Source organism: Mycteria americana, chromosome 6, assembly GCF_035582795.1.
Source record: "Mycteria americana isolate JAX WOST 10 ecotype Jacksonville Zoo and Gardens chromosome 6, USCA_MyAme_1.0, whole genome shotgun sequence".
Taxonomy (NCBI): Eukaryota; Metazoa; Chordata; class Aves; order Ciconiiformes; family Ciconiidae; genus Mycteria; species Mycteria americana.
In genome coordinates, this window is record NC_134370.1 from 52,604,231 (window position 1) to 52,630,599 (window position 26,369).

At 37.8% G+C, this 26,369-nt stretch overlaps 2 protein-coding genes across 5 annotated transcripts; both read left to right on the forward strand.

Moving 5' to 3' along the window:
- The first annotated feature begins 4,330 nt into the window (after positions 1-4,330).
- Positions 4,331-16,044, forward strand: BNIP2 (BCL2 interacting protein 2). 2 transcript variants are annotated; one of them, XM_075505815.1, is made up of 11 exons: positions 4,331-4,482; positions 4,964-5,094; positions 5,857-5,924; positions 7,016-7,183; positions 9,089-9,265; positions 9,926-10,028; positions 10,332-10,463; positions 11,065-11,151; positions 11,288-11,386; positions 12,859-12,894; positions 15,481-16,044. In XM_075505815.1, exons 2-11 carry the CDS (start codon positions 5,045-5,047, stop codon positions 15,527-15,529), a joined length of 969 nt encoding a protein of 322 aa, XP_075361930.1. In that variant the 5' UTR covers positions 4,331-4,482; positions 4,964-5,044; the 3' UTR covers positions 15,530-16,044. The 2 variants fall into 2 exon arrangements, with proteins under 2 accessions (XP_075361930.1, XP_075361931.1); XM_075505816.1 differs by lacking the exon at positions 12,859-12,894.
- A 4,907-nt stretch (positions 16,045-20,951) lies between these two features.
- On the forward strand, positions 20,952-26,017 carry GTF2A2 (general transcription factor IIA subunit 2). 3 transcript variants are annotated; one of them, XM_075505817.1, is made up of 5 exons: positions 20,952-21,022; positions 21,720-21,859; positions 22,393-22,497; positions 23,839-23,965; positions 25,728-26,016. In XM_075505817.1, the coding sequence occupies exons 2-5, from the start codon at positions 21,788-21,790 to the stop codon at positions 25,751-25,753; spliced, it is 330 nt and encodes a 109-aa protein (XP_075361932.1). In that variant the 5' UTR covers positions 20,952-21,022; positions 21,720-21,787; the 3' UTR covers positions 25,754-26,016. The 3 variants fall into 3 exon arrangements, with proteins under 3 accessions (XP_075361932.1, XP_075361934.1, XP_075361933.1); XM_075505819.1 differs by lacking the exon at positions 20,952-21,022 and adding an exon at positions 21,029-21,172 and having other exon boundaries at positions 25,728-26,017; XM_075505818.1 differs by lacking the exon at positions 20,952-21,022 and adding an exon at positions 21,256-21,598 and having other exon boundaries at positions 25,728-26,017.
- The last annotated feature ends 352 nt before the right edge of the window (positions 26,018-26,369 follow it).

Genomic DNA, 26,369 nt, shown 5'->3' on the forward strand with positions numbered 1-26,369 from the left:
GGCCCGTCCCGCGCCGCGCCGCCCCGCCCCGCGGGCGTGCGAGGAGAGAATGCGCACGCGCCAACTGTCCGGGGGGCGGGCCGCAGCGGCGTTATTTTACGCATGTGCGGGAGTGCTCCAACCCCCCACGGAGAGGAGTTGTCACGTGGGTCCGGTGGCGTATGCGCTTCCGGGTGAGGAGGGGCGCGCAACGGAGCGGGCCTTTTCCGTGGCGGCGGCGGCGCGGGCGAGGCCGCGGCCCGTCTCGTTTGCCCCCCACCCTCTGTCCCTGTCCCGCCAGGTAATGGCCGCGGAGGGGGCGATAACGGCGAGCCGGGAACCTTGAGCCGTGGCCGCGGCCCGGCCGAGCTGTGCGGACGCAGGGCGGGGCCGCGGCCCAGCTCGCCGGTGCGCGAGGGGCGGCGGGGCTCAGTCAGAAGCCCTCGGGCGCTGGGGACCCTCCCGGGGCAGTGCTCGCCTGCGCCTTGGGCGTAGGAGCCGCTGACTGGCCCAGCGGGCGCGGGGGGAACGGCTGCTGCCCCAGCCGGGAGTAGGGACCGCCTTCGCGCCCGGGCTGCCCCGCGGGGAGCGGAGCGGGCTCGCCGTGCGGCCCCGCTCTGCCGAGCTCGCGGCTTCCTCCGCTAATGAGTGGGGTGTGTGAGTGGAAGAACTTTTTCTGATGTAGGTTTAGCAAATGCACAGTATAGAGCTATGTTGCAGAAGTTAGAGTTGCTTTCTAGTGCCTTTTATTTCAGTTGCTCCTTATTTCCAGCTACTAATGTAATACACTAAGTAGTAACTGATTATTTCTGGTTAACTTGTATGCATCTTTAAATCTTACAAGGGAATATTGATAGTATTTAGGCAGGGTATAAATTCTTTTTGACTGTTTTCTGATAAATTAGTAGTTACCTTTAAATGGATCTCAGTGATTCAGAAATGCAGATTCTTCTGTTGCTCTGAATGTGGAGTTTAAAGTAGTATCCTCAGAGATGGAAGCAAGAGTGTTTTCAAAAGTTTTCTCTTTTAGCTGATTGATTTCTCCGTGCTTTGATGCTGAGAGAAGGGAGTAAAAGGAGACGAAGAATTGACTTGTTATTAATGAAAGTCCTTGCATCATCTCATTATGCAAACTTGCAAGTGATAAAATTTGGATGTTGGTCTTCAGATATGGGAAATGTTTCCTGGGGTCGTGGCTACTGTGGTCACATTCTAAAAGCTGATGGGGCTATAAAAACGTTTAGAAATTATAGTGAGCTGCACCATGTGGATGTGTGTACCAGAAAATATATCTGTTTCTTACTTTTGGCATGCTGTAAATTCAAATGTGAAAAATACTCTTAGAGGCACCTCTTTAATGTCTGGAACCTGGAATTCACTTAACTAACACTCAGTTAATGTTTCTGTTGAAACAGTGAAGGTGAAATGTAGAAAGAAGTAGGCTAACCTTTTTTGAAGTTGATTTCGACTTTCTGAGACTGAAACAATGTGCTATTCTTTGCCAATCAGGTACATAGTTCAATAGTGTGCTCATCATTGCAGTTGTCTTGCAAAATAAACTTTATATTTATTTGACTTCAAATGCTGAGGTGCTGATCAAGGACTGAATATAGGTCTTTGTATTGGACAGGCAGATATGACTGCCTATTTATTTGTATATTCTTCTGAGAATTCAATGGTGAAAACCTAAAAAATAATTTTTGCGAGGGGTCTTTAACTTTGTGAATAAAATTATCTCGTGCATTCCATTGTCTTTTTTTTTCTTTTTTAAGTATCTGGGACAGATTAGAGTCTCTGTTTAGCTGTAAACTAAATTTTAAAAAATGGCAATTTATAATAAGCTTCTCGACACTGTTGTATTTGGTATTCCAGCACCTACCAACTAAGCCACTTGGTATTAATGAGAGAACTCTGAAAATTATCTCTTCTTCCAGGAAAAAGGATGAGAACACTGATGTTTGACTTCTGGTGCAAGCAGTAATACTCTTCACTTGCAACCTTAAGTGGGTTTAACCTGGTGCTCTGAAAATGGAAATATGTTCATTAGCTGTAGTGGAAGAGTAGGGGGTTTTAGTGATGTGTTCCCTTGTGATACTTTTTTTTTTCTTTTTGTAATATCGTAACTTGCCGGTTGAGATACTTAAAAATATAAAAGGCATTGCTGAGCACCAAAGTCTAGTGTTTCCGGTAAGAGAGCAGAACCACATGGCAATCCTGCATCCAGATGTTCTTTGATGTATTGATGTATGATTTCTGGCCTTTAGATAGCTTCCAATCTTCCATTTCTTTAAGTAAAATGGAAAGTAATGAGCAGTGGAGAGTAAAAATGATCAGGCTTGCTCTTCTCAGAAACCACGACTTTGAGTTGGCCATGAAGAGTGCTAGGATCAGATAGAAATTAATTGCTTTTCTTCTACATGACTAATAAATACTTGCATTATTACGATATATTACACTTTTCAAGTTAAGCTTTCAGATCTTTGATTTACAGCTGAAGTAAAACCAGGAGATGTCAGCAGTACCACAACAGCTGTAGGAGGACTATTCTAAAGTCTGCTTTAGTTTGTATAAGCAGAAATGGTAGATTTTTTCCCCTGCTTTGTAAGCATTTATATTAGTGATGTAAAATTATTCAGTAGTTAACTTTAAAGTCAGCACTTTCTAACTTTCCTGAGAAGATTACCTTTCCTCTTTAATTTATCATTCTTCTAGTTGACAAATAATAGTGCTTTTGTACATGAGACTTTAAGTCAAAACATCCAAAACAACTACTTAGTCTGCATGTTAAGTAGGAGGCTGAAAACCTAAATTCAAGCTTATCTGATGTGGAACCTGGAACTTGCCTTGTAAGTTGTTCACAATTGTATGATGAGGTATTTAGCAAATGATTACTTTCAAATCTATCTTAATGAGACGTTGCTGATGAGAATTCTGTAAATAATATGAGAAGTGTTTTGTAAAAGTGTCTTAAACTTTGATTACAGCATGAGTAACTTTGAAACTCTGTGCCTGTCTTAGTTTATCTCAATGTAATGAAATACATGCAGTTAGGAATTGCTTCTACACTGAAATGCTGTACATCTGAAATTAATAGATGTTACTTGGTGTTTGGTATTCTTCAAAAGTGTAGTGAGAAAACTGTTGAAGTCTTGGAGCAAAACCCTACTTTAAACAGTCTTGTGGGAACTGTATTGAGAATGCAGTGCAGGCAAGCTCAAGAGTAGCATCTTATAGCCACTAGCACAGTGATAGGGCTGTTTTGTGGTGGTGTGTGTTGGTTTTTGGTTTGTTTGGGGTTTTTTTTTTTTTTTACTGTCAGTTTTCTTCATTTCTTCATCTGTCCCTTAAGAATAAAGTCATCAGTTTAGATTTTCTTTTAGGTTTAGTGTCTGTTTGTTTACAGTGAACTGCGTATTTGCATCAGATGGTTTGTTCCATACTGATTGTAACCACCCTATTCTCTTGACTGCGTAGGGTACCTTGTGAAACTTCTCATGCTTCATCTTGGTGTCCTGAAACAAATGCATAAAGAACTATGCACATATTCATTGTTACTACTGATCAAAATATGATCTTACCTCCAAGCAAATATTTAAAATTCATTGTTGCAAACACTCAGCAGGTTAGTACCCAGGAGAAACTGTACGCTGAGAATATCCACATCTTAATGAAAGAGAGGATGTGTTTCACGAGGAAAGTCATATGATTCAAGCAGCAAGAAACTACTCCAAACAGCATATTAGTCAAAAAGGACAAATACAAAGAGGGAGGGCTGAGAGGGCAATTGCTGGGAGCAACTTCTTGGAGATTGTGTGTCCAGCACATACCGCCAGCAACTGAGCGGTGCAGGGGCTGAACGATTCAAACAAGGAGAATCTGACCCTTAAGAGGAACGAGGTTGCCACCTTCTAGAAATATTATTTCAGTTTCGTGGGTGAGGGAAGCAGGGAAATGTCAGTAAAATAAGCTTAAATTTTGGTCATTAGTGTTTGTCTGTGGTACTGCAGTTTTAAAAAAAATCAGTCTTTTAAATTTTTTTTATTAATCAGCTTGTGTAGTGTAGCTTTAGGCATTGCAGGATGTTTTGAAATCAGTCTGTGGTTGTAATCAGATCAGGGGAAGAGATTTGTCGTGAAAGGTGATCCTACAGAACAGTAAGTGTGACTTGTTTCTTTTTAGCCATGTAAAAAATAAATTGTGTCTCTGGCTTAATTAGCAGTATGATTGCATTTAAACTTTGTACTTATTGGTGTTCTGTGTTGATTGCTTCTTTGCATTTAAAAATATAATTGTTTCCTGTTTTGATTAGTGTTGATTGTCTTACCATCTTCATTGATAAGTTTACCTGTTCCTGCCACTCTTTAGAGCCAACGCAGCCAAGAGCTTCAACTGGCTTGGTATTGCACGTCTGCAGAATGGTTTATTACATTCCATTATTGGGGATTCCTTGTTGCTGGTGATGGGTGAGCCTGAAAAAACACAGCTTGACTTGCATGTCACAGGGTGAGTTCTCTGAAAACCCTTTCTGAAATAGTTATCTTTAAAGTGTTTGTTTGGGTTTTTTTTTTAAGAACTGGGTTATGTTTTAGATCTGACGACCTGTTTTTTTTTCTTTTTTTCTCAAAATACACACTTATTTAATATGTCTTATAGAATCTAGAGAGCTGTCAGGTTTCTTACAGTGAACTGGTGTAATCCTAAATGATAGATCAGGTTGCTCAGGGCCTTGATTTTAACTGAGAGCTTGTTCCTGCTTGAGCAGGGCATTGGACTACATGAGATCCTTTCCAACCTAAATTATTGTGTGATAAATCATTCCATAAGCAGTTTTGTATGGAAAAAAAAATAAAATGTAAACAAACCATGAACTTTTCCCTGTTCCCGCCCCGCATAATACCTCAACTTGGTGATAAGTGAAAGGATGTGTGGCAAATATGGGAATTACAATAGTATTGAACTAGCATCTTCTGTTACATTCCTGCAGCTCCTCTTTAGCCCACTGTCCTGAATACAAGAGGTTCTGGCTGATCAGGAGTCTCTATTAGCAATTCAAGTTGGCTGGAGAATGGAAGGTGTTGAATTTAAGGAAGAATGGCAAGATGAAGATTTTCCAAGGTATTTAACTTTTTAAAAAGTAATTAAATGCATAACATCCAGAATAAGCTACCTCTTTAGCTTCCTGGTGAACTAACACTCACTAATGATCTTGAAGTAATTTCCATTAATATACTAGTCTTGAAAAGGTTTTGTTGCATGTTTCTTTATGGTCTGGAAAGGGATCGCTTCATGTTCATGTGTAAGTTAAGTAATACAGGAACGCCACTGTTGAAGTTTCCAGGGTTACTAAAGTGAAAATTTCTAAGTTTGGCTTTGTTAGTTTTCTGTGGTAATCTTTTGCAACTACATTGTTTGCATATTATTACCAGTGTCTGAAGGCCCAAATACTTCATTAAGCAATATTTCTGAGCAAAATTTTTAACAGTTAAGACTGCTAGTGATGCTTGGGCCTACAAAGAAACTAAAACAGCTGACTTCAGAGGCATTCTATAATAACATGACTAAACTACTTCTGTAATGTGTTTAATGTCAATTTTCTTAAGCAAGAATATGACAAGTTTTCTTAAGGATGACAGACACTAATAGCAACCAGTACTTTGGCATTTGTCACATCAACAGACAGTTGCTTGAATGCTGTAAAGAAATTTTCTGCTACTCTGGTGCTTTGTTTACTGAAAGCTTGAACTCAGGCTATAAGTATATTTAGGTTCAGTACTATCCCACAGTGGTTTTTTTAGTGGTGCGTATATTTGGCATTTAGCTGGCTATTTAAAAAAGAAAAAAAAGTTTTGTAACAATAGTTTCTACTTTGTGCACCAGGCCCCTGCCAGAGGATGATCCTGTTGAGTCAGATGTATTGGCTGCAGCTGGAACAGAAAGTGAAGCTGGTAAGAACATTCCACTCCAGTCAAGCTGACTGCTTCCTGCTTAGATGGCTCTTTTAAAGCTCCATTTTGTTTTAGGGGTTTTTTGGTGGTTTTTTTTGAGTCAGGCTTGAGGAAACAGCATTCTAAATTACATTTTTGTATGTGAAGGGTATTATAATAATCTTTTCTAGAAAGAAAAGGGTTTTGGAATAAAATGAGACTTTTCGTCCTCCCTGTGAAGAGAGCTATCCAGGTAATGCTGGACAAAAATGAATTATTGCACTCGCTTCCTGACCTGTCTTAAAATCTTGGTTCGTTATTTGGCTTCTGTGCATCAGTTAGGGCCTACCTTAGTTTCACTCCAAATTTCAGACCTTTGTGGCCTTTTAAAAACGTTGCCTGTCCGAATGTTCAGAGGGGAAATAATACAGATTTTTTTTTTTTTACATATTTTGGATCTTGTCTGTCTGCTTTAGTTGTGGCATTTCCAGTGCTGGATCAGTCATTTTATTTTATTCCCTGCTTTCAACTGCTGTCTAAATCATGAAAGTACTTGCCTTGTGTTTCAAAGCATGCTGTGTATTCATCTAATAGTTTCTTTAATTTTCTGTCCTCGCTGTTGTCTTGTCAGCCCTTTTTTTTTTTTTCAGCTTTTATATTATTTTTTATTTCATCAAAGATGGTTATGATGTTACCAACACCTAACAAAAACAAGGGCTAGGGACAGGAATCTATTGCATTATTTGCACAACATTTAGTATAATATCTAGAACAACTTGTGGTACACTGATCTAGCTAGCATGTGTAATAGTTGCTTAGGTGGTGGCAGCACTTCAGGTTTTTCTTCTGTAGGGAGTATGGTGGTCTACCACTGTGATCATAGTGTGTATGCAATCGGGTAAACTTACAGTCTTGAGGACTTGAGAACTTTGACCTCCAAGTGCTGTTCTTTTCACCCTGTGTTTAATTCTTATTCCAAAGATACATTGTTAAATTACGAGCATTAACTTACAATGCATTCTGAGAAAGCACTGTGCTCTTCTGTCTTGTTAATATGTTTATCTAAACTCACTTTAGCTTTGAAAATAAATAATTTGCTTTTTTAAATATAGAGGTTAATGGAACCAAAGTGAGGAAGAAACTAATGGCTCCAGATATTAGCTTAACTTTGGATCACAGTGAGGAATCTGTTTTGTCTGATGACTTGGATGAGAGTGGGGAGATTGATTTGGACGATTTAGATACTCCTTCAGAAAATAGCAATGAGTTTGAATGGGAAGGTAAGTATTTTGTTACTTTTGTCTGATGCCCTAAAAAATTTATATTTTCTTATGTGTAGGTCAACAGTTTTTCAGGTGGGAAATAACTATGACTCAATATTACAAGAGGAAAAATATAAAGGGAGTGATTAGAAATTGGAAATAGGCGCAATGAATTTTTAAAGAGCAAACCAGACCTCAACTGATTAGTAAACAGACAACATAATAGCTGTAACGCCAGATAAACTTAGGTGAATGTCATTAAACACCTCTAAGGCTCGAAGTTATGGAAAATCCTCTCCTTTGCAGTACGTTTTTAAGAACCAACCTGGGGGAAAAAAATATCAAAGGTGTTTTACATATATTATAGATCAGTTTTAAATGGAGGTGAAGCATATAAAGGGATCTAGATTATAGTTTAGCTTGTCAGAAATGGATGAATTGCAAGCCTTTGTATTTAAGGAGGACTGAATGGTATTTTAAAAAATATTGAGTAACACCTGATCTCATAACTTACTGTGGTGAGAATGGCAAAAGGTCAGTAGCCTTAGAGTTTGCATGCTTTCTGGATTGACTGGAAGTGGTAGAAGAGCGTCTATTTCGTGTCAAGGAATTCTGAAATTACTTGATAGGAAGTTAACTTAGCTATAGCCACACTAGTAATGATCTTAATTTTAAGAAATGAATAGATGCTTCATCATATTCTTGTAGGCAAAACCTGGAGATTCTAACAAATTTTGAGGTAAAAAAGTTCTGTGTAGGAGTTAAAGCACAAGCTTTAAACTTGTAGCTTAATTATGTTTTAAGGCACTTTTATGTAAGCCAAGAACTATTGTGTTGGTCAAACAGTTGGAGTCTTTAACTTCTGTAAACTTCATGACTTAAGAATGTCTTTAAGTAAACATGTAAACTCTATTTTTTTTAAATTATTATTCTGGAAATAAAATAATTTTAATTCCTGACTAAACAGGAAGCTCTCTTTTCACCGTTACGTCTGAAACACTACCTGTTCTTCATTCCAAGATAGCTTATAAATGGAGAAAGAAACACTCTTTAGAATAAGTGGGTTTTTTTCCTTTAAATAGCTAAAGACATATTGTAGGTGAAGTTTTCATAAGAGACTGTGGGTTTACCTGTGTAAAAGGATTTTCACCATTTTAGTGAAGAAGAATTGGTATTTAGGGTTAGTTTTGCAATGATGCGGAGGAAACGTTCCAAATGTTTGTGTCTTGTTTTTAAAAGTGGCTGAAAAGGGTTTCTGTCTTTTCTTCCTTTAATGCTGCTGCCTTCATTTTCCTGGAAGGATAGTTTCAATTAACAGCTTTGTCTTGGGAACAGACAACTAACTTGCAGTAGGTTTTTCTCGCTTTGGGTAAGGTCTATGCAACAAAGTCAATCATAACTTAATTGGAGCGAATTGTTTTACAGATTGCTGTCAGCATAAATTTCATATATATTGATTGCACACACATGAATTAGATTTAATTTCTAATAGATTTGCCTGCATGTCTGCTTGCAAGGTACTGTCAATGTTTTAAATCATGCTTTTATGTAAATCTGTGATCAAGCAACCTGTGTAATTATCATTGGAGTTAACCACTTTGTCTATTTTGGTGAGATTCATCAAGGCCTGTGTTCTGAAAGCCTACAATTAAATAGGCTTCCTACATGAATGGAAATTTGTCATGTACTTTAACATAGAAAATTACAGTCAATGGATAACTGCCAACATACGGTATTTTGATAAAATATATATGACACCCATGAGATCCTATTTTGTAATGACTGGAGGAACTAACTCAGTTGATATGTCTGACTGGCTAAAGAATAATAAAATAGACAGCAAAGTGGTTAACCTGTGTTGTAATTGATTGTCACTATACATAGTATTCATAATTGATCTTGAACATGTTTTAACTTTGGCAGATGATCTTCCAAAACCAAAAACTACTGATGTAATTAGGAAAGGATCACTTACTGAATACACTGCAGCAGAGGAGAAAGATGATGGTCGACGCTGGCGAATGTTTAGGATTGGAGAACAGGACCATAGGGTGGACATGAAGGCAATTGAACCATATAAAAAAGTTATCAGTCATGGTGGTAAGGATTAGTGATGTGCTGAGGGGAACTGTTGAGAAACTACTTCTTTAAGCTGAGTTGGGGTGGTACAGGAAGAGCTTTGGGCATAAAGACTCATGATGATTCGTTTGTTGCAGCGTTAAGGCATATGGTTGATTTAATATTTTTTCCCTATTAAACTATAAGTTCCAAAATGTACACACGTGTTCAGATGAAGCTACTAACATGCACATATGGAATAAGATGTACTTACCTGTTCTACAGTCAGTGCTACCAGTAAAATTTTTTGGTTTTAAAAGTGTTGAAAGCATTAACTGTAGACCTCCTAAGGCATAAATCAATTTAATGACTCTTCCCAACAGTCTGTGGAGATTAGGTTGGAAGAAAAGTTGACTATATAAAATGTTATAAAACATACTGAGGTTCTATACTGAGATGTTGATTTGTAGATACAGCATTTGATTTACATCAACTTCACCTATTTCTTTAGAAGTAGACAAACTTGAAAAATAAATCTTGAGGTTTTCTGTAATGGTATGAATCCATCCTTATGGAATATATGTTTGTAAATCTCTTTAAGGTAAATAATGAAAAAGATTACCGAATGTGCTTGACTTTGTGTAAATGTAGTTAATGTGTAGTGACCTTTGTCACTACTGTTGCTTTTTTCTTTGTTTTTAGGTTATTATGGTGATGGGTTAAATGCCATTGTTGTGTTTGCAGTTTGCTTTATGCCTGAAAGCAGCCAGCCTAACTACAGATACCTAATGGACAATCTATTTAAGTAAGTCATCATCTGTCTCTGAATACTGTCTTAATTTCACATTGTTAAACTTAGCATTTTAATGTAAGGGCGATTACCTTTTTTTTTTTTTTTTTTTTTTTAACTGAAGCTTTTTATATTTCAGAAGAGGGAAAGGTAACAAATAGAAAAGTAACTACATCTGCTTCCAGGGGAAGAAAAAAAATTATTAGATGTTGCTCAACACTGTTGCCAACTATTTTTTAAGTATATTTGAGCACTACTAGGAATTATGTTAATATCCACAGATCTTCACTTGAAAGTTTTCTTTACTTGTCTCTGCAGGTATGTAATTGGCACTTTAGAGCTGTTAGTAGCAGAGAACTATATGATAGTTTACCTGAATGGTGCAACAACACGGAGAAAAATGCCAAGTTTAGGCTGGCTTAGGAAATGTTACCAGCAAATTGATAGACGGTAAGAAGCTCTGCAGTGTTTTCTTACAATGTTCACATGCTCAGTGATATACATATTTAGGAAAAACTGCTGTTCAGTGTAGTGTCTGGTACCTACTGGTTAAAATTTAATTAAGCAAATTGCTTGGTGTATTGAAAACCTCTTCCTAAGCTAGACAATGTGGAATAATGCTACAGGCATGCCTGTTTTCTGTTTGTTTTTTTTGTTGTTGTGAAAATAGTAGTGTTAGAATACTGAATAATGTTACTGCGTAGAATATCCTTGAAACTTCATGTATTAATATGATACGGTAATAAGGGGGGTCCTTCATGAACCACTTCATCATTAGTTGTGTAAAAAGATTTAAAGAAACTTCTCTCTGGAATGTTATTTCCTTGTCATTGTTGTCAAACTGATACTACATCTTAAATTTTGACTATATGGTTGTGTGGTATTTTTTTTTCTTCTGGCAGATGGTAATTCCTAATAATGGAATGTCAGAATACTAGATTTATGTGGTGGTTGTGCTTGCAAAAACATACTTTTTATATATTTAAAAAAACCCTTGTTGTCATGTTGCCTTTGTGTTGTAGTAATTATGTCTGCTGTTTGAATTCTTCAGGTTAAGGAAAAATCTGAAATCATTAATCATAGTTCATCCTTCTTGGTTCATCAGAACACTTCTGGCCATCACAAAACCTTTTATTAGGTAATATTCTGGAAGCTATTTCTTTTTAAAAAAAAAAATCCTAACATGTTTACATTAAACTTCAAAAACTGTTTTAATATTGACCTACTGAACATTTTTTAAGTTGTAACTGTACCTTGCATTTGTTCTTCCACAGCTCAAAATTCAGCCAAAAAATTAGGTATGTCTTTACCCTGGCAGAACTAGCTGAACTCATCCCCATGGAATACGTTGGCATCCCAGAATGCATAAAACAGTACGTTTTATTATTCAAACATGTTCTACACTGATTATGTTTTAGAACCGGTATATATTGTATTCAATGATCGGTTTGAATGTAATACTTTGCATTTAATAAAATTTAATTTAACTCAGATCATTTGTATCTCTAGGGGGAGTATCCGTGTTTGACCACATTGCTAAGTACAGTTTGGTATGCAGTAGCATGGATAGTCAAAATGTTAAGGTATAGGGATTTTCACAGATAGTGCCTTACATAATTCCAAGTTATGGTGTGTGAATTAGTCTTCTAGAGACAAGGCCTCATTCCAGTTGTTCTACCCCTTAGTGTACTAAACTGGCTTGTAAGTGAGAAATTCTGGGCTTGTTGATACTGAAGTTATTTATAGTATCTTCAGTGTTCATGCTAAAATGTGGAACAAGTGAAGTGGTGAAATATCACTTGGGTTGGGATTTCATTTAAAAGAATGGCTGTAGGGGAAAAATGCTGAATCCCTACTCATAACAGTTCTAAAACTACTTTGGTGCAGAGGTGAAGGCAGCATCAATGTCCTTGGTTTTCCCCTCTTCCTTCCCTCCAGATATAAATATCCATTTTAACATCAGCACAACTCTGCTCTCAAATATGATGATGATAGTTTTGTCAATAGCATTTGTGGGTGCAGTAGTAGAGTAGAAACCATAAACTTGGGTCTTAAAAAAAGCCAGGTGAAAATACTAACAATTCTGATGATAAATAGATCAGCCTATTAGGGTATAACATACAAAACCTATACAGTATGCATCACAGTAGGTGATCACAGACTGGGAACTCCATAATGAAAGATGGCATAGTTTCACTGTGTGGACAGGAAGGCACATCCATGTTGGATAAATCCACAAATCATCATCATCCACCCCACCCCCCCCATGACTGGTTATTGCAGTAAACATTCAGCTGGTATCAGCTGCACAATGTAACTGTTTATAAAATGGAGAAAACACATTTCTCTTGGGGCAGGAGGAAAGATATGACAGTGCTGAAGCAGCCTTGTGCTATCTTTAGAATATTTTTTTTTTACTGGGGCTTTTGAAGGATGTGTTATGAATATTCAGACTGTCATTCCAAGTCTTGAAAGACTCCTTTCTGTATTGATGAACCTTTAACTGTTCTGCAAAGGTTGAACTTGGTTGACTTATGGAGTTAATCCTCAGACTTCTGTGGAGGATTACATCTGGCTTCAAACTGTTATGAATACAGACTTGGATGTTAATACTGTACAAGAAGTTGTATTGAATTCCTATGTTATGTCATAGTAACTAAATCTTAATGCTTCTTGTTTAATGCTTACAAATGTTGGAGGTACAATATCTTTTTTCTTAATTATATCAGTTTCAAAACTTGATATGTTTCTATAAACTGTATTGACACTAATACCAGTTTGCAGCTTCTGTTGAATTTGGCCTTCATATGTTATATTTACTGAAATCAAACTTTTCTTCACCAAGGTATGAAGAAGAAAAGTTTAGAAAGAAACAGAAAAGGTATATTCATATTTTGATTAGGGTTGCATCTAGATAAGATGATTTGCACTGCAACTAACTCCCAGTTGATTGGCTTGCATAAAGGAATAAGCATTTGTAAATATAAACATGCACTAGTGACTCAGTTTTTATGCATGACAGTAACTATACTGCCTGCAAGTACAGTATGTCATCTAAAACCTCACTGTGAATGTTCCAACAGATATTTGTGAACAGTCTCTATTACATGAGATGCTCACTTCTTAAGGGGATACATGGATTCTCAACTGAATCTTCAAGAGTCAAAAGTAGTGCTTCTATATGAATTGATTAAATCAAGTTTCACTGTTTCTAATAAGTAATGTCTGAAGGAAGAGTTATTTTTAGGTGTTAAGCTGTAGCTATGCATCAGCAAAGATGCAACTCTGGAAGAATTTCTAATATTGAATCTTGTATTTTGTATTCTTGGTATTCACTACCTTTTTAGTTATTAACTTGCACAGATGCAATCTAAATTAGTATTTTTAGTGCTGTTTGTATTTGCAGTGCCTGTGTTCCTTGCTAATAAACATTGGATTTTCATTTTGTTAATTTTCAGTCTCTTGCTAACTATTCAAGCTATTCCAGCAGCTGATGAAATTTTTTGAATGGATATGTTATTTTTTTTCACTCTATCGCTAACAAATGTTCTGAAAGGTTTTGCTACTAACTTTGCTTTTTTTTTAATTACTCTTCCTGTGTGTGCATAACTATTGAGGGAGGCTTATTGTCTAAATTGGGTAATGGACATTGAGAGGAACACTGAGAGATAAAAGGAACTTACTTTCTTTCTGAAAGCTAGCAGGTAAAGCTAGTGCCAAGTGTTGAACATTCTCTAGAAATTATTCCAATTAAGTTATAATCTTGCAGTGTGTAACCTGAAGTACTAAGCCTGTCAAACTTAAGGAACCCTTTCAGTACCTATTGAGCAACAGTTCTGCTTGACCACCCCCACCCCCCTGGCATGCATAATTTGGCCCAATTCTATCGCAAGGCTCACTGTATTCAGGATGCAAACCTGAGACATTCAAACAGTAATGTAAAAACTTTGAAAAATCTCCAGTACAACAAGCACTTTTTAGTGTCCCTGTCGATATCATCACTTATGCTACCACTGCTTTTGTAAAAAGTGGTATGTTCCTAAGTGAAACTTATGTATAGAGGAGAGATCACAGGCACTATTTGATACTGAGACTTCAATCAGGTTGGAAGCAGTAGGCATTATTTATTATAATAGTGGGAAAGGAGATGCGTTGAAGTTTAGTTACTAAATTTGTTGAGGATGGCAGTAGGAATTTTTTGGCTATGTGTGAGAGTCACTCTGGAAGCTAGAATATAATATACTTCTATGGATTTATATTGTCAGCTGTATGTTTATGCATAGCTTGCATTAGCTTACCATATTTTCTTACACTTTCTGTGATTAGTCCTGTAAGTCATGTCAAAACATGCTTTCCTAAGATACTGCAGTGAGGACAGGGATGAGTTGCAGTTGCATACTGTGCAGTTGAACAGGTATTCAACTAGAACTGTTGCTTCTAGACAACACTGCTCCAGACTTATTGGATCCTTATGTACTAGGTTCAGTTCTTACAGCTGGGAAAATAAAACAAACCTTGCCTCCCCTTTTTATGGGTTCATGGCCTAGAAGAGCTGTCATTGTTTTTATCATTTTGAAAAACTGGCTGGTTATAGTTTGAGAGACTGGACAGGTAGGTTAGACAATTAGGTCGTTAGAAGACAAACTTCACCTTAGCCTCTCTCACTTTGGAACTGCTGTTGGTTTTAAAATTAACTTACCTCTATGCACAACTTATTTTCCAGAAGATATAGTTAAGACTGTAGCTTGTTCTTACTGTAAAGAGGAAAAGTACATCTCATGCAGGACTCTCAACCATCCACTGGTTTCTGCAAAGTAACATTTTGTTTGCTAGTCCCAAGGCAGATATCAAAAAAACCCACAAAACAAAACCCCACAAACAAAAAAAAACCAGTTTTAGCAGCATGATGGTGATTTTTTCCTGGGTAATTGAGAGTCTTAAAACTTAGTAGAAAAAGTATTGCAGTTAAGGAGCCACTTAACTTTTGTTGATTCAAGTAGTACTGTTACCTTCTTGGCTTCATTACTATAACATTAAAGGTAATTCTGTGCTTATTCTGCAGTGTACGAATTCATCAAAGTAGTAGCACTTGACGGTATTGTCACATTACCTGTAAACTTGTATTCCTGCTTGGATTCATTAATAAAAGCACAGAACCTGCTTTTCTTCTTCTGTAGTCAAACTTCACTTGCACTTTTCAAATGCTTCCTTTGAATGCTATAGTTATTTAAATGGTTTCTTAACAATTTTAATTAATTTCTAGGGGGAGGTAGGAAAACAGATTTTAAAAAAAAGCATTGTTGTGACTGCATTCAATAAAAATTTAATATTTATTTACTAAAACTTTTTCCAAGTAAAAGCTTTGTGTTTTGCTGTTAAGATTAATAGTTTTTGCTTAATATATGAGCTATCAAACTTAACTACTTCTTAACATAGTTTTAATTTTACTGCTTTCTTTGCTAAGCAGAGTTGACCAAGAGCTGAATGGAAAACAAGAGCAGAAAAGTGAACAGTAAGTTTGGAGTCCAAACAAGACTGAAGAATATGCAGATGGAATTATGCTATTTTTGCTCCATTTATGATGCATTCTCTGTATGTGTATGTATTATATAACCTGTTGCAAAAGGTGCTTAATTTCTTTGGACTAGCACACAGTGGACTGCTTACTGCTGTATTGGTTTGTCTTGACTTTAATAGCTGTGTTTATGTAATCATTTTATACTGCTAAATGTCAAAGAACTCTATGTTTTCAGAGGATGTTCTTGCAATTGTTTATCTAAATGATGCATGTTCTTCAGTAAAATATTTATATACCTAAATGTTAAAGGAAAGAGATAATATATATTTTTATGACTGAGCAATATATTGTGCGTACCTGCTGAAGGAATTCATTTGCAGGTAGACAAGGCTGTTAAGTTACTTGTTATAATTGTATAAATCTGTTTTGCTGTAAATGGTCGAGTGCATTTCTTTGTTGTCACAGAAACCTTAATTTGTTTTGGCTATTAACAATCACATAATGTAGTCTTTCACAAGTGTGGAGATCCTTATTTTTGTTCACATACCTAACACAAGCAGTACTTATTTATGTCACTAGAGTGAGCTTGAGCTTTGGTGTCTTTTAGTCCATTTTTCAGAATGCAGAACTGCAGTTCTGTGAACTTCAGTCTGTTGGCCAAAGGGTTTAAGCCTAAGCCACAACAGAAGCTGAACTGTTTGAATGACTAGTACGATATCAGACCTTCCTCAATTTAAGTTGCGAATTTAGATTCTGCTTCAGTAAATCAAGACTGTCTCAGCTACCAGTAGGAAATTAGTTCATTGCAATTCTTCCTGGATGAATATCAGTTGTCACCAGTAAGAACTCTGGTCATACTCAGTAGAGCTTGGAAGTTACATGGATATTCTAGCCATAATATCAATTGTTTGCAGAGGTATGGGGAGTCTTATGCTACCAGTGTCACCCTTGTAGATGGAACTTCCATTTCTAAAGCTCTTAGTTTGGCATATGATACCAGCACTAATTTCACTTAACAAAAAAAAAAAAGTCACTTAAAGGTTGGGGTTTTTTCTCCTGAAAATGGTAGTAAACTTGTGTCTGTAAGAGGTGTTCTTGGACACATAACTAGTTTTTATAGGTTTATCAGGGCAACAATAATGCACTGGTTGATATGTTGTAAAAGTTTGTAATGTCTTTTGATAATAGTTGCTATTTCCCTGTAAGGACAGGTGCATGCAAATAAATCCATTCAGGAGTTGAGCAATATAATATTGTAGCAAATATATTAAATCTTCACTTTTGGTTTTTACTGTGCTCACAACTTTGTCTTAATGCCAAAAATATCAATTCTCAATTATATTAAAGTTAATGTTATACAGTTCTCTTATTTAAAAAAATAAGGTTGTGTTCAACCAGATTACTACCTGACACTGATAAATAGCAGTCGAGAGAGTTCCATGGTCAAGACTTATTGCCAATTAACAATTAATCTACTGTCTCTAATGATACATGTATAGACTCTGAGAACATATTCATGTCAGATGAAGGCAAATTGCCCATGTCTCTGGGAGTTTAAGTCTGCAATCGGAGACTTTCATCTCAAGATCTAGGTACTTTTGTTATAGTAGCTTCTGTATCACAGTTTCAAAGAGATTAATATGCAGGATATTCTCTTTTAACAGGCAATGCTAATTTCAAGTTACCTTGCATCCATTTCATCAGGTTTGGGTCTTGCTCTGAAAGCAGAACACAAATGTGAACAGGTTTTTTTGGGGCTGTCTTATCTCCTGCTTCAATTTTGATGTTGACCCAGATTAATGTAAAGTTCCAGTCAGTAAATTGGATGCTTACAGCCTGTTTACTTCTGATACTTTCACAGTGTGGTGTGTATGAATGTGTAAACCTTCCTGATTTTTACTGATTCTGTGTGGGTCCTAAGCTAGAAGCTAAGCATTCTGATCATCTCATTTCAAATTTTTCCTAATTAAAATAAGTATTTTTCTCAGTAAAATCATATTGTTAGTGGAAGGATTGTAGTTCTAATATGTCCTCTGTATAGGACATATCAAATGATGGGATTGTTATTGTTGTTGTTCCTGGTGGCTGAGTGATTCTACAGTTTTGTGCTGCAGTAGTACTATTTATTCTGGAAATGTGTATGTGCTTACCTAATGGTTTATTTCTCTAGTATAAGTTTTTGTGAATGAAGATATAGAACAACAGTTCTTCTGTCCCTAAAGACATGCAGCTTGAGAAACAGGTGTACTAAAGAATTATTCCCCTCTTGACCTTTTGCAGCTCATCATTTAATGGTGAGGTGGATGTTTACAAAAAGCAAGGAGGTCCCAAAGTTCTCTTGAACACAAATGGGTAACTTTTTGTCAAACTTACCTTTTTTTAAAATCTATAAAATAATTTAATATATTTTAATATTTAAAAACATGAAAAGTTGGAATGTCGTACTTTTATTAAAGTTATTTCAAAACCTGAATCACTTTGTGATAAGATGCAGTATTGTAGGGAATTTACCTTTCAATGGCACTTCCTTCTAGAAGTAAAATTTATGTTGCTAGAATACAGTTTGAGCCCTGTCAAGAAAAGCTAATTTCATAAGTCACTAATTTACCTTTGATTCGGAGGTCTCATTAGCTTATATATATATATATATATATATGTGGTAATAAGTCATTAGTTATCTTTTGTTATTACTGTGCACAACTGAAATAGAGATGTTTGGGCCAGTGGCGCCTCTGTGTGTGGATGTGACATTTTGTAAATTGATTTCTACAACAGGGTAAGAGTTCAGAAGTGGCAAAGATATTTTGGAGAAAGTGTCATTAAAAACTGATGTGAGTAGACTCTAGACTGCTTGAATGTTCTTGATGTTCTGTGTAGTATGGCAAAGCCATGTTCTGTTGGAAAGTAATGGAGAGGGATGTATAAGCATTTAGTGCTGAAGCAGATTGAAGTATTTGAGGTTCTGGGATGTTAAAATGGAGAATTTTTGGTTCTAAAAAGCTTAGAACTCGTTAGAATCATATGTAACCTTGTTCATAACAATGCAGTTCAGTATATGTTTTTTTCCTTTATTTTCAGTGAACAAGTGAAGAATAGTACTTCTTGCTGTGAGGAACTTTGTACTGAGAAACAGTAGTTATATTCCGAATTGCACACAATTAGTATATAGCCTGTATTTGTCAGCATGTTTCAGCAAGTTTGCATCATATGCTTAAATGTTCTAGTGACAGCTTAAAACCTTTCAACAGTTAATTTGTGTCAGACTTCAAGATTAAATTACATGTTGGTGGTAATGGAATCTCTTATGAAATGACCTTGAAGTGTGTCATAGGGAGGAGAGGGTGGCATTGGTGCCTAGTCATATGTCAGCTTCACTTGATGTCATCTACTGAAATGTGTGTAGTTAACAGAAAATAATGGAACTACATTGTGAAGAGGCACTTTCTAAACTAAATCTGTCATAAAGAAGTAAGTTACTTGGTGAAAAGTGTATTTCTTCCAGTGTCAAGTTTTTGTCTGTGTATCCTATGAATTTATACAGTATTTATTATGAAGAAAGATGGCTTAAATGCATCTTATAAAAAGCTGTTGTCTTTGGAGATGACTTTAATTCTCAAGTCATTCTAGTCTCCCTAAGAAAAGCCTCTTATGAGGAACAGAGGGGAGCAGGATAATAGCTTGCTTGCTTTTTGTAACCACAGAAGTCTCACAAAGCTTTCAGTGAAAATTCTTATTCAGTCCTTGTGGATGCAGGTCATTCTCTAGAGGATCTGTTTCACCGACTGGTTGTCGGAGATGCTTGAAATAAGTGCTTTAATTATACTTTTTGAAGTATAATTAAGCTTTTTAGCCAGAGTAGCACTCTGAAAGAGAAGGAATATTTAAATATTCATATTCTGAAAGACAGATTTTGCAGCTTTCCTAGCTTCAGAATTTTAAGTTGAACTACATTGTATCCTTTATCACATCTTGTTCCCTATATTGAGCTAATGGGGGAAGAAGGGCATCTGTGAAGTGAAGAGGGTGCAGTCCTGTTAGTTTTTCATCATTCCTTTCAAGCATGACTGAGATCAGTGAAATTAAAGCTATTCTTTGCTCAACTAGATCTTTTTTCAGTTTTGCAATTTGGACTGCCCAGATTACTCTGATTTAAACATACTGGTGTGGTGGGGTTTTTTTTTAGTATTGAAAATTATCTGAGGAGAAGCTACTGAAATGTTTTCAAAAAGTCAAGTCCTTATCTTGCCATGCTCTTTACTCTAGCTTGCTCAGCTGCTAGTTAATATTTATGACATGGAATTCCAGGTTAATAATTATAAAAAATATTCATGGAAGACAGATGCTTACTTTCCCAGTGGCTCTGCAGTGTTTCTTATTCAGTCATCTGAACAAAGCCCTTTAATAAAAAGAAAAGCCCGAGTAGTAGGATGCTCTACCGGTTGAATGGTAGATATGAGGATTAAGACATTGTCCATTAGTATCAGTAAAATTTTAACGTGTGTGATACGGAAAATGTGGAGTGTTTAACAAAATGAAGCTGCAGTAGTCATGCAAAAACACAGGTTGTGAATCATAGATGATATAACTGGCTTAAATTGACTATTACTATTCTTCCCAGATGTGACTATCTTCCTTTGCCCCTTTACTATGAAACTATGTAAGTACAAGACTCTTCACCTACCTCTTAAGAATGTTATGATCCTTTCTTTCTAAATGAGCTTGTCTTCTGTTTGTGTTCCAAGGTGTCATGGAGTAATGTGATAAACACATTTCTGAATGTGCTAGCTGTTAATATTTATGGGAAACTTTTTAATTAGGAAAAAAATAAATGCTATATGCAATAAATACCTTTGGAAAAGGTCTGAATGTTTTATTTTACTGCTTAGGAATGTATTAATGAGTCTCTTGTGATTGTATGCACCAGCACCTCCCTCTCAAAAACGTGACATTTAACAAGTATTTTGAAGATAGTTTTGGAGGTGAGGATTTGAAAGGCTTGAGTATAATGTTAGAGAAAAATGGGTTAACCTCTTCGCTTAAGGAGGGCATGGTTTTCAGTCACGTGGACAGGTAAAATCTGAACCCGGAAATACAGACACTCTAATGTTCGTTATTATGTAATTTTTAAGTTAACCCTAACCCCTCGCAGTACTACGTCGGCCTTTAATGGCTGTGGTGGGGGCTGCGCCGGCGAAGGCCGTGGGGCTCGGCCTGCTGCTGCTGCTGCCGTCGCCGCTTCCCCGGGCGCCACGCACGGCCCCCTCGGGGCCTCCGGCCCTTGCCCCCGGGTGGCGGGTGGCTCTGCCGCGGGCCGAACCGCTCCGCTCCCCCACCGCGTAAGACGAGCTCTGCTCCCCAGGCCGCCTCGCAGCGCGTCCTCCCGGGGGCGGGAGGGGGCCGGGCCAGGCCCAGCCACCGCCCTCGCCGTTCCGCTTCCGGGCCACGGGGAGGGCGAGAAGGGGCCCCTACCTCTTCCGGCCGCTCGGAGCGGGTGAGGCTGGGGCTGCCCCGAGCGGGAGCCCCGGGGCTGGGCCCGGCGGGGTGGCGCTGTCTGCGCGGCTCCCCCTTCCTGCGGCGCCGGCGGGGCTGGCCTCCCGCGCTCTGCGGGCCGGGGCCGGAGCTGGAGCTGCCCGCGGCCGTGGTGCGGCGACCGGCCCCTTCCCCCGGGTTCGCTGGAACCGCGGGGGGTGGGCGGGGAGGGGGGCGATGGGGCCCGGCGCGGCCCGGCCCGGCCCAGCCCAGCCCGGCCCAGCCCAGCCCAGCCCGGCGGTCGGGGCGCAGGGCCGCTCAGTCCCCAGCGCTTGCCTGAAATTCCCGTAACGGCTTTCCTAAGCGCGCTCCCGGCGCCGCGGGGGGACGGGAACGGGTCGGGGATGGGTTTGGAAGCCGAGCGGGCGGCAAACAAAGACGGCCCCATCCTGGCGCGCCGCTTCCGCCCCTGTGGGGCACAAAGGCCTGTCGGTGTCGGCCCGGCAGCGACGCGGCTCCCTCCCCGCTGCCTCCCCCGGCGGCCCGGCTTTCCTGCCGGTCGTTAATGCTCTGTGCTCTTGAGCGCTCTTAATTGTCGGTCAGTGTTTGCGGAATGATTTTTTAAATTCTGTTTGCTCATGCTGTGCATTGTACATTAAAGGCTCTGTTGTGGGTTTCAGATTTTTTTTTTTATTATTATTTTTGTTTTTTTAAATGAGAGCGAGGACATAGCAGGCGTCCAGAGCCGTGGATGATCAAGAAGGTGTCCAGCCCATCTCGGTAAACCATGGCATATCAGCTGTATAGAAACACCACGCTGGGGAACAGTCTTCAGGAGAGTCTGGATGAGCTCATACAGGTGCGTGCGGAGTTTATGGTCCGGGCGATTAGCTTAATAAAAAGAGAGGTTAGTTATTAAAACGGCTTCGTGGTTGCTCTATCGGGGTACTTATGGCCAACATTCGGAAAACTTACTGATTGAAATCAAAAGCTATTGGTACTCCATTCACATGGGAAGTCCTTTTCTTAACATCCTAGACAAAGGAAAATGTATGACATAAGTGGCATAATCCCCTGTTGCATGGCCCAGCAAACAAACAGCCGGATTAATCTGGAACACTGTAATCGATTTCCTGCTCTTCTGGTTGTTTATTGTCAGAATATTTGTCAGAAGAAATCTTTGCGTAGCACAAAAAATCATGTTAGCACATCGTTTCTTCTCTCAGAGTTACAACAGGAAAAAGGAGGTAAACACAGGAACATAATACTTCTGTAAATTGTTCTTCTAGAGGTCTGCTTCACGTGAACTTTGTTTTGATGTTTTTGATTTTTACTGCATTTTTGAGTTTACTTTGAAACAACTCAAAACTCTTTTTTTTTAAACTACTTTAGTCGCAGCAAATCACACCTCAGCTGGCCCTTCAGGTGCTACTTCAGTTTGATAAAGCTATAAATTCGGCACTGGCACAACGAGTCCGGAACAGAGTCAATTTCAGGGTAAGATAACAATATATAAAAGTTCTTCACGAGATACGGTAACTAAGCGTTGATGCAGAATGTCCTTAAAAGCTGCGTGCTCTAAGCAAAAATTCATGAAGGTCTGTTTTGACTCTGAAATAGTGACTGTTTACACGTATATTCTGTGTGCAATTGTAAGCCTTGTTATCTTCTTATTCTGCCAGGGATCTTTTGAAGGAATGAAAAAATCAGAAACAGATTTGGTGGGTGGATGAAAACGAGGGAAGGGGAAGACGGAAATGCTTTCATGGGTAGCATTGCTATCCTCAGTGTCTTGCAGATAGGGAGGGAGACTTTTGCTTCTCTTGGGTATACCTAGCAGAAGTGAGATGAGGCCAGATTTTCAGCCACATCTATAATGTGAAGAGAGACTAGAGAGTTGTAGATCTACCCTTATGCAAGTCACTGGATTATTTTGTAGCTGTTTTCTGTAGGTATCATAGAAAAATAAGTTTGTGGGTTTTTTCCCAGCCAGCCACCCTAATTAATGTCAGATAGCCAGCAAATTGTTAAATGTCAACTTGATTGTAATTTTGAGGGAAAAAAAAACCAAACAAAAATTTGTCGTGTTAACTTATGTCCTAATATTTCCTCTACAGTTGATGCAGAATGCATTAATTAAGTGAGCGCTTAAGATTTTAGATTTTTGAACCATATAGATGTGTTAAAAAGAGCATAACTTCTTTTCTCTAACACACTTAACTTGCTTTGTATATGTAACATGGTATAGACAACTGTTCAGAATGTGTTTAGTGGATAAATTAAAAAAATGTTACTTGGAGCTTAATCAAGAGTATCAGTTTAAAATGTGTGAAGATGAAGGCTAAAAGGTTTACATATCAACATCCTCAGTAATACATCAAACATGAGGAATTCCTCTTTATGTCACATAGGTCAGTTTTGTAATGATTTTTTTATTTAAACTCACTTTATTTAAACAATTGCAGAATGCGCATCTTGTTATGATCACTACTGTAACTGATTTTTCTTATGGCCCATGTTTTTAAGAAATCTTTTCTGATACTGATCCTTTATACACATTAGAAAAGTTATAAAACTCCTTAGCGTACCTGTGAAGCTTCCCCTTGGATAGACTACAACGTCACTACATGGTCTTGAAAATTTCAGCCACTGGAGGGCATTTAAACTACAGTTTTCCTCAGAATTGCTTGCTTGCCAAGTTTGTATGCATTCAGGTTCACAGTTGGCTTTATGGCAAACCTAATCCTAGAAGGTACATAGTTTAGTAGATAGTAAACATCGTATCTTCTGTTACTTTTGGAATGCATCCTATAGAAAATGTCTCTTGTCTTTTTAAAGGGGTCTCTGAATACATACAGGTTCTGTGACAACGTATGGACATTTGTACTGAATGATGTTGAATTTAGGGAGGTCACTGAACTTGTGAAAGTGGATAAAGTGAAAATTGTAGCATGTGATGGAAAAAGTAAGTATGGAATATGATATAAATAAGCTGAGACACGAGACTTGATCATTTATGGAAAGCTTTGACCAAATGTCTGATTAAAGCTAGATTGATTGTATTATTCAGACAAAAGCTGGGCTCTGCACTCCCTTTTACGTATGATGAGAAATGAAACAAAAGCAAGCTAAATGCTTCCCTAACTCATAAGGACTGAAATAGGAATGTGTTAGAGACTGCTGTACACCTGTTGTTGGGAAGTACATACTGCTAGAGCAATTAGAAAGTTGGAAGTAATCTTAATTGAATTTCTGTGTGGTAATTTTTCTAGTATTAACCTGTTTTATTAGAACAGCACCATGTTTTATGGAACTCAAGGAGTGCTTCATCAGTCTGAGCAAGTAATTGTCTGAGAAAAGTGTCTAAGCAATTGTTTGCTGGATTTGATAGTAGGGGACCCAAGCACATGAAAAGCTTATGTTAGCATTTGCAAATCATATAAGATTTATGTATTGCTCAACAGGCCCACTGTATGTACACTGCTTACAGGAGTTTATGTTCCATGTCTGCTTGACTGGATTACTTTGGTCAATGCTCCTTTAAATTCTTTGCCAGAAAAAGTCATTTAGTGACTTTTGTGGCAAGCTTTTATAACTTTCAAAACCATCAATGTGGCAGAATACTGCTAAAGATGTGTGAAATGGTGCCACTTGTTTCATTGCCAGGGAGCGATGCTAAAAGGAAGAACTGAGAGTGGAAAAGGCTCTATTTAAATATACCCTAGACCTCTGAAACAGGTTCTTCATGGCTTCCTGATCCTGGCATGATTACAGTGGTCACTGCAAGTTGTAGTTCTAGAGTTGACAGAATTTATTGTTTGCTCAACTTCTGGTATTAGCCAAGCATATAACCTTACTCTGGTTTTTGTGTGCTATAATATATAATATATAACATATATTATAATATATTATAATTAGAATTAGAATATATAATAATATAGCTAGAGTAGAGGAAACCTTACTTTCCAAGTATTAATTGTTTTCACTCTTGATAAAGTATGCAGGTAAGATTTAAAGAACTGGGTGACTTAAAGTTGCTATTAACATTACAGCCTTTTTTCCCACAAGAAGTTGACTTGCTAAAGGAATGTAGTAAACACTGACTTGTCTTTCTCCGTATCCAAGTTATGTATTTTTTCCATAGCTCTAAGAACAAGAAAGCAGTAATGGTAGTAACACCAGAAGTTGCACTGGTGTTAATTGGTGCTTCTGACAAAAGTTCAGAACAGAGAATTGCTCTCAGTTGTTTTACGAAGATCATGCTCATTCTTGCATCTGTTTCAAAATGCATAATAAACTATAGCCCACACTCCATAGGAGCTTATGCTACTGGATGCGCAAAACCTTTTCATTTTAGTAGATCATGTGATTTAGCCAGATGAGCACATCTGACTGTGGCTGACTGCAGTAAAGTGTTAGGTGTAGTGATACAATCTAGTAGTGTATCACTACAAGTTAAAGCAAAGTTTCTTGTATTTTTAATGCCTTAATAGCAAATGATGTGTGTGCACAACCTTGAAGTTTTGTGCTGGCTCTTTTCAATGTCACTAACCGAAGTGAAACAGCACAAGCAGTTCATGCATCACATTGATAGCAGTGGAGGGAATTGGGTAGGCACAGAACATGTTCTAAAATGCTTGGGGAATGCTTTTGAGCTTGGGGAAAGAAATTTATACTCAACTGTAGTGGGGGTATGTATTACTCATGCTTTCTTTTTTCTTTCCTAGACACTGGTTCCAATACTGCAGAATGAATAGAACTGTGGTTTGTCTGCAATATTTTCTGTTAATATGCAGCACTTTCTGGAGAGAAGCATGGAAAGGGACTGTGTTCATACTTAATTCTTGTGATGCAGATGTGAGTTAATCCATACTAAAAAGCATCACAGAATGACAGCGGAAGAAATACCTGTAGCATTTCTTCAGTTCACCTTATAGGGCATGAATACAATGTTACTTTTTTTTTTTTTTTTAATTACAACAGATACTGTTGTTTTTTTGTTCAAAATAATTTCTGTAATAAACTTTTATTTAAAAACTTGTGAATGAGTGATTATTGGAAAATTTTGTTTAAAAACAAACATTAATATAATATATTCTCCCAATATTGTCTAAGTGTGTTTAAAGTAATGTTGCAAATGCAAAGGTCTTTCAGTTACAGGATTCTGAGTATGGTTGCACTGATTAGTATTGCAAGAAATTGCTGTTTCAGAATGATGGAGAAGGATGTCAACAAAAGCTTCGCAGCTCATGTTGGCCAGTATATTTGTCTGTTAGTTAGTGCATCTTTCTATCTATAAATTTGTCCATTTGGTACCCTCTAATAATACAGTAACCCAAGTATTAAAGTTATTGCACAGCTAATCAAGT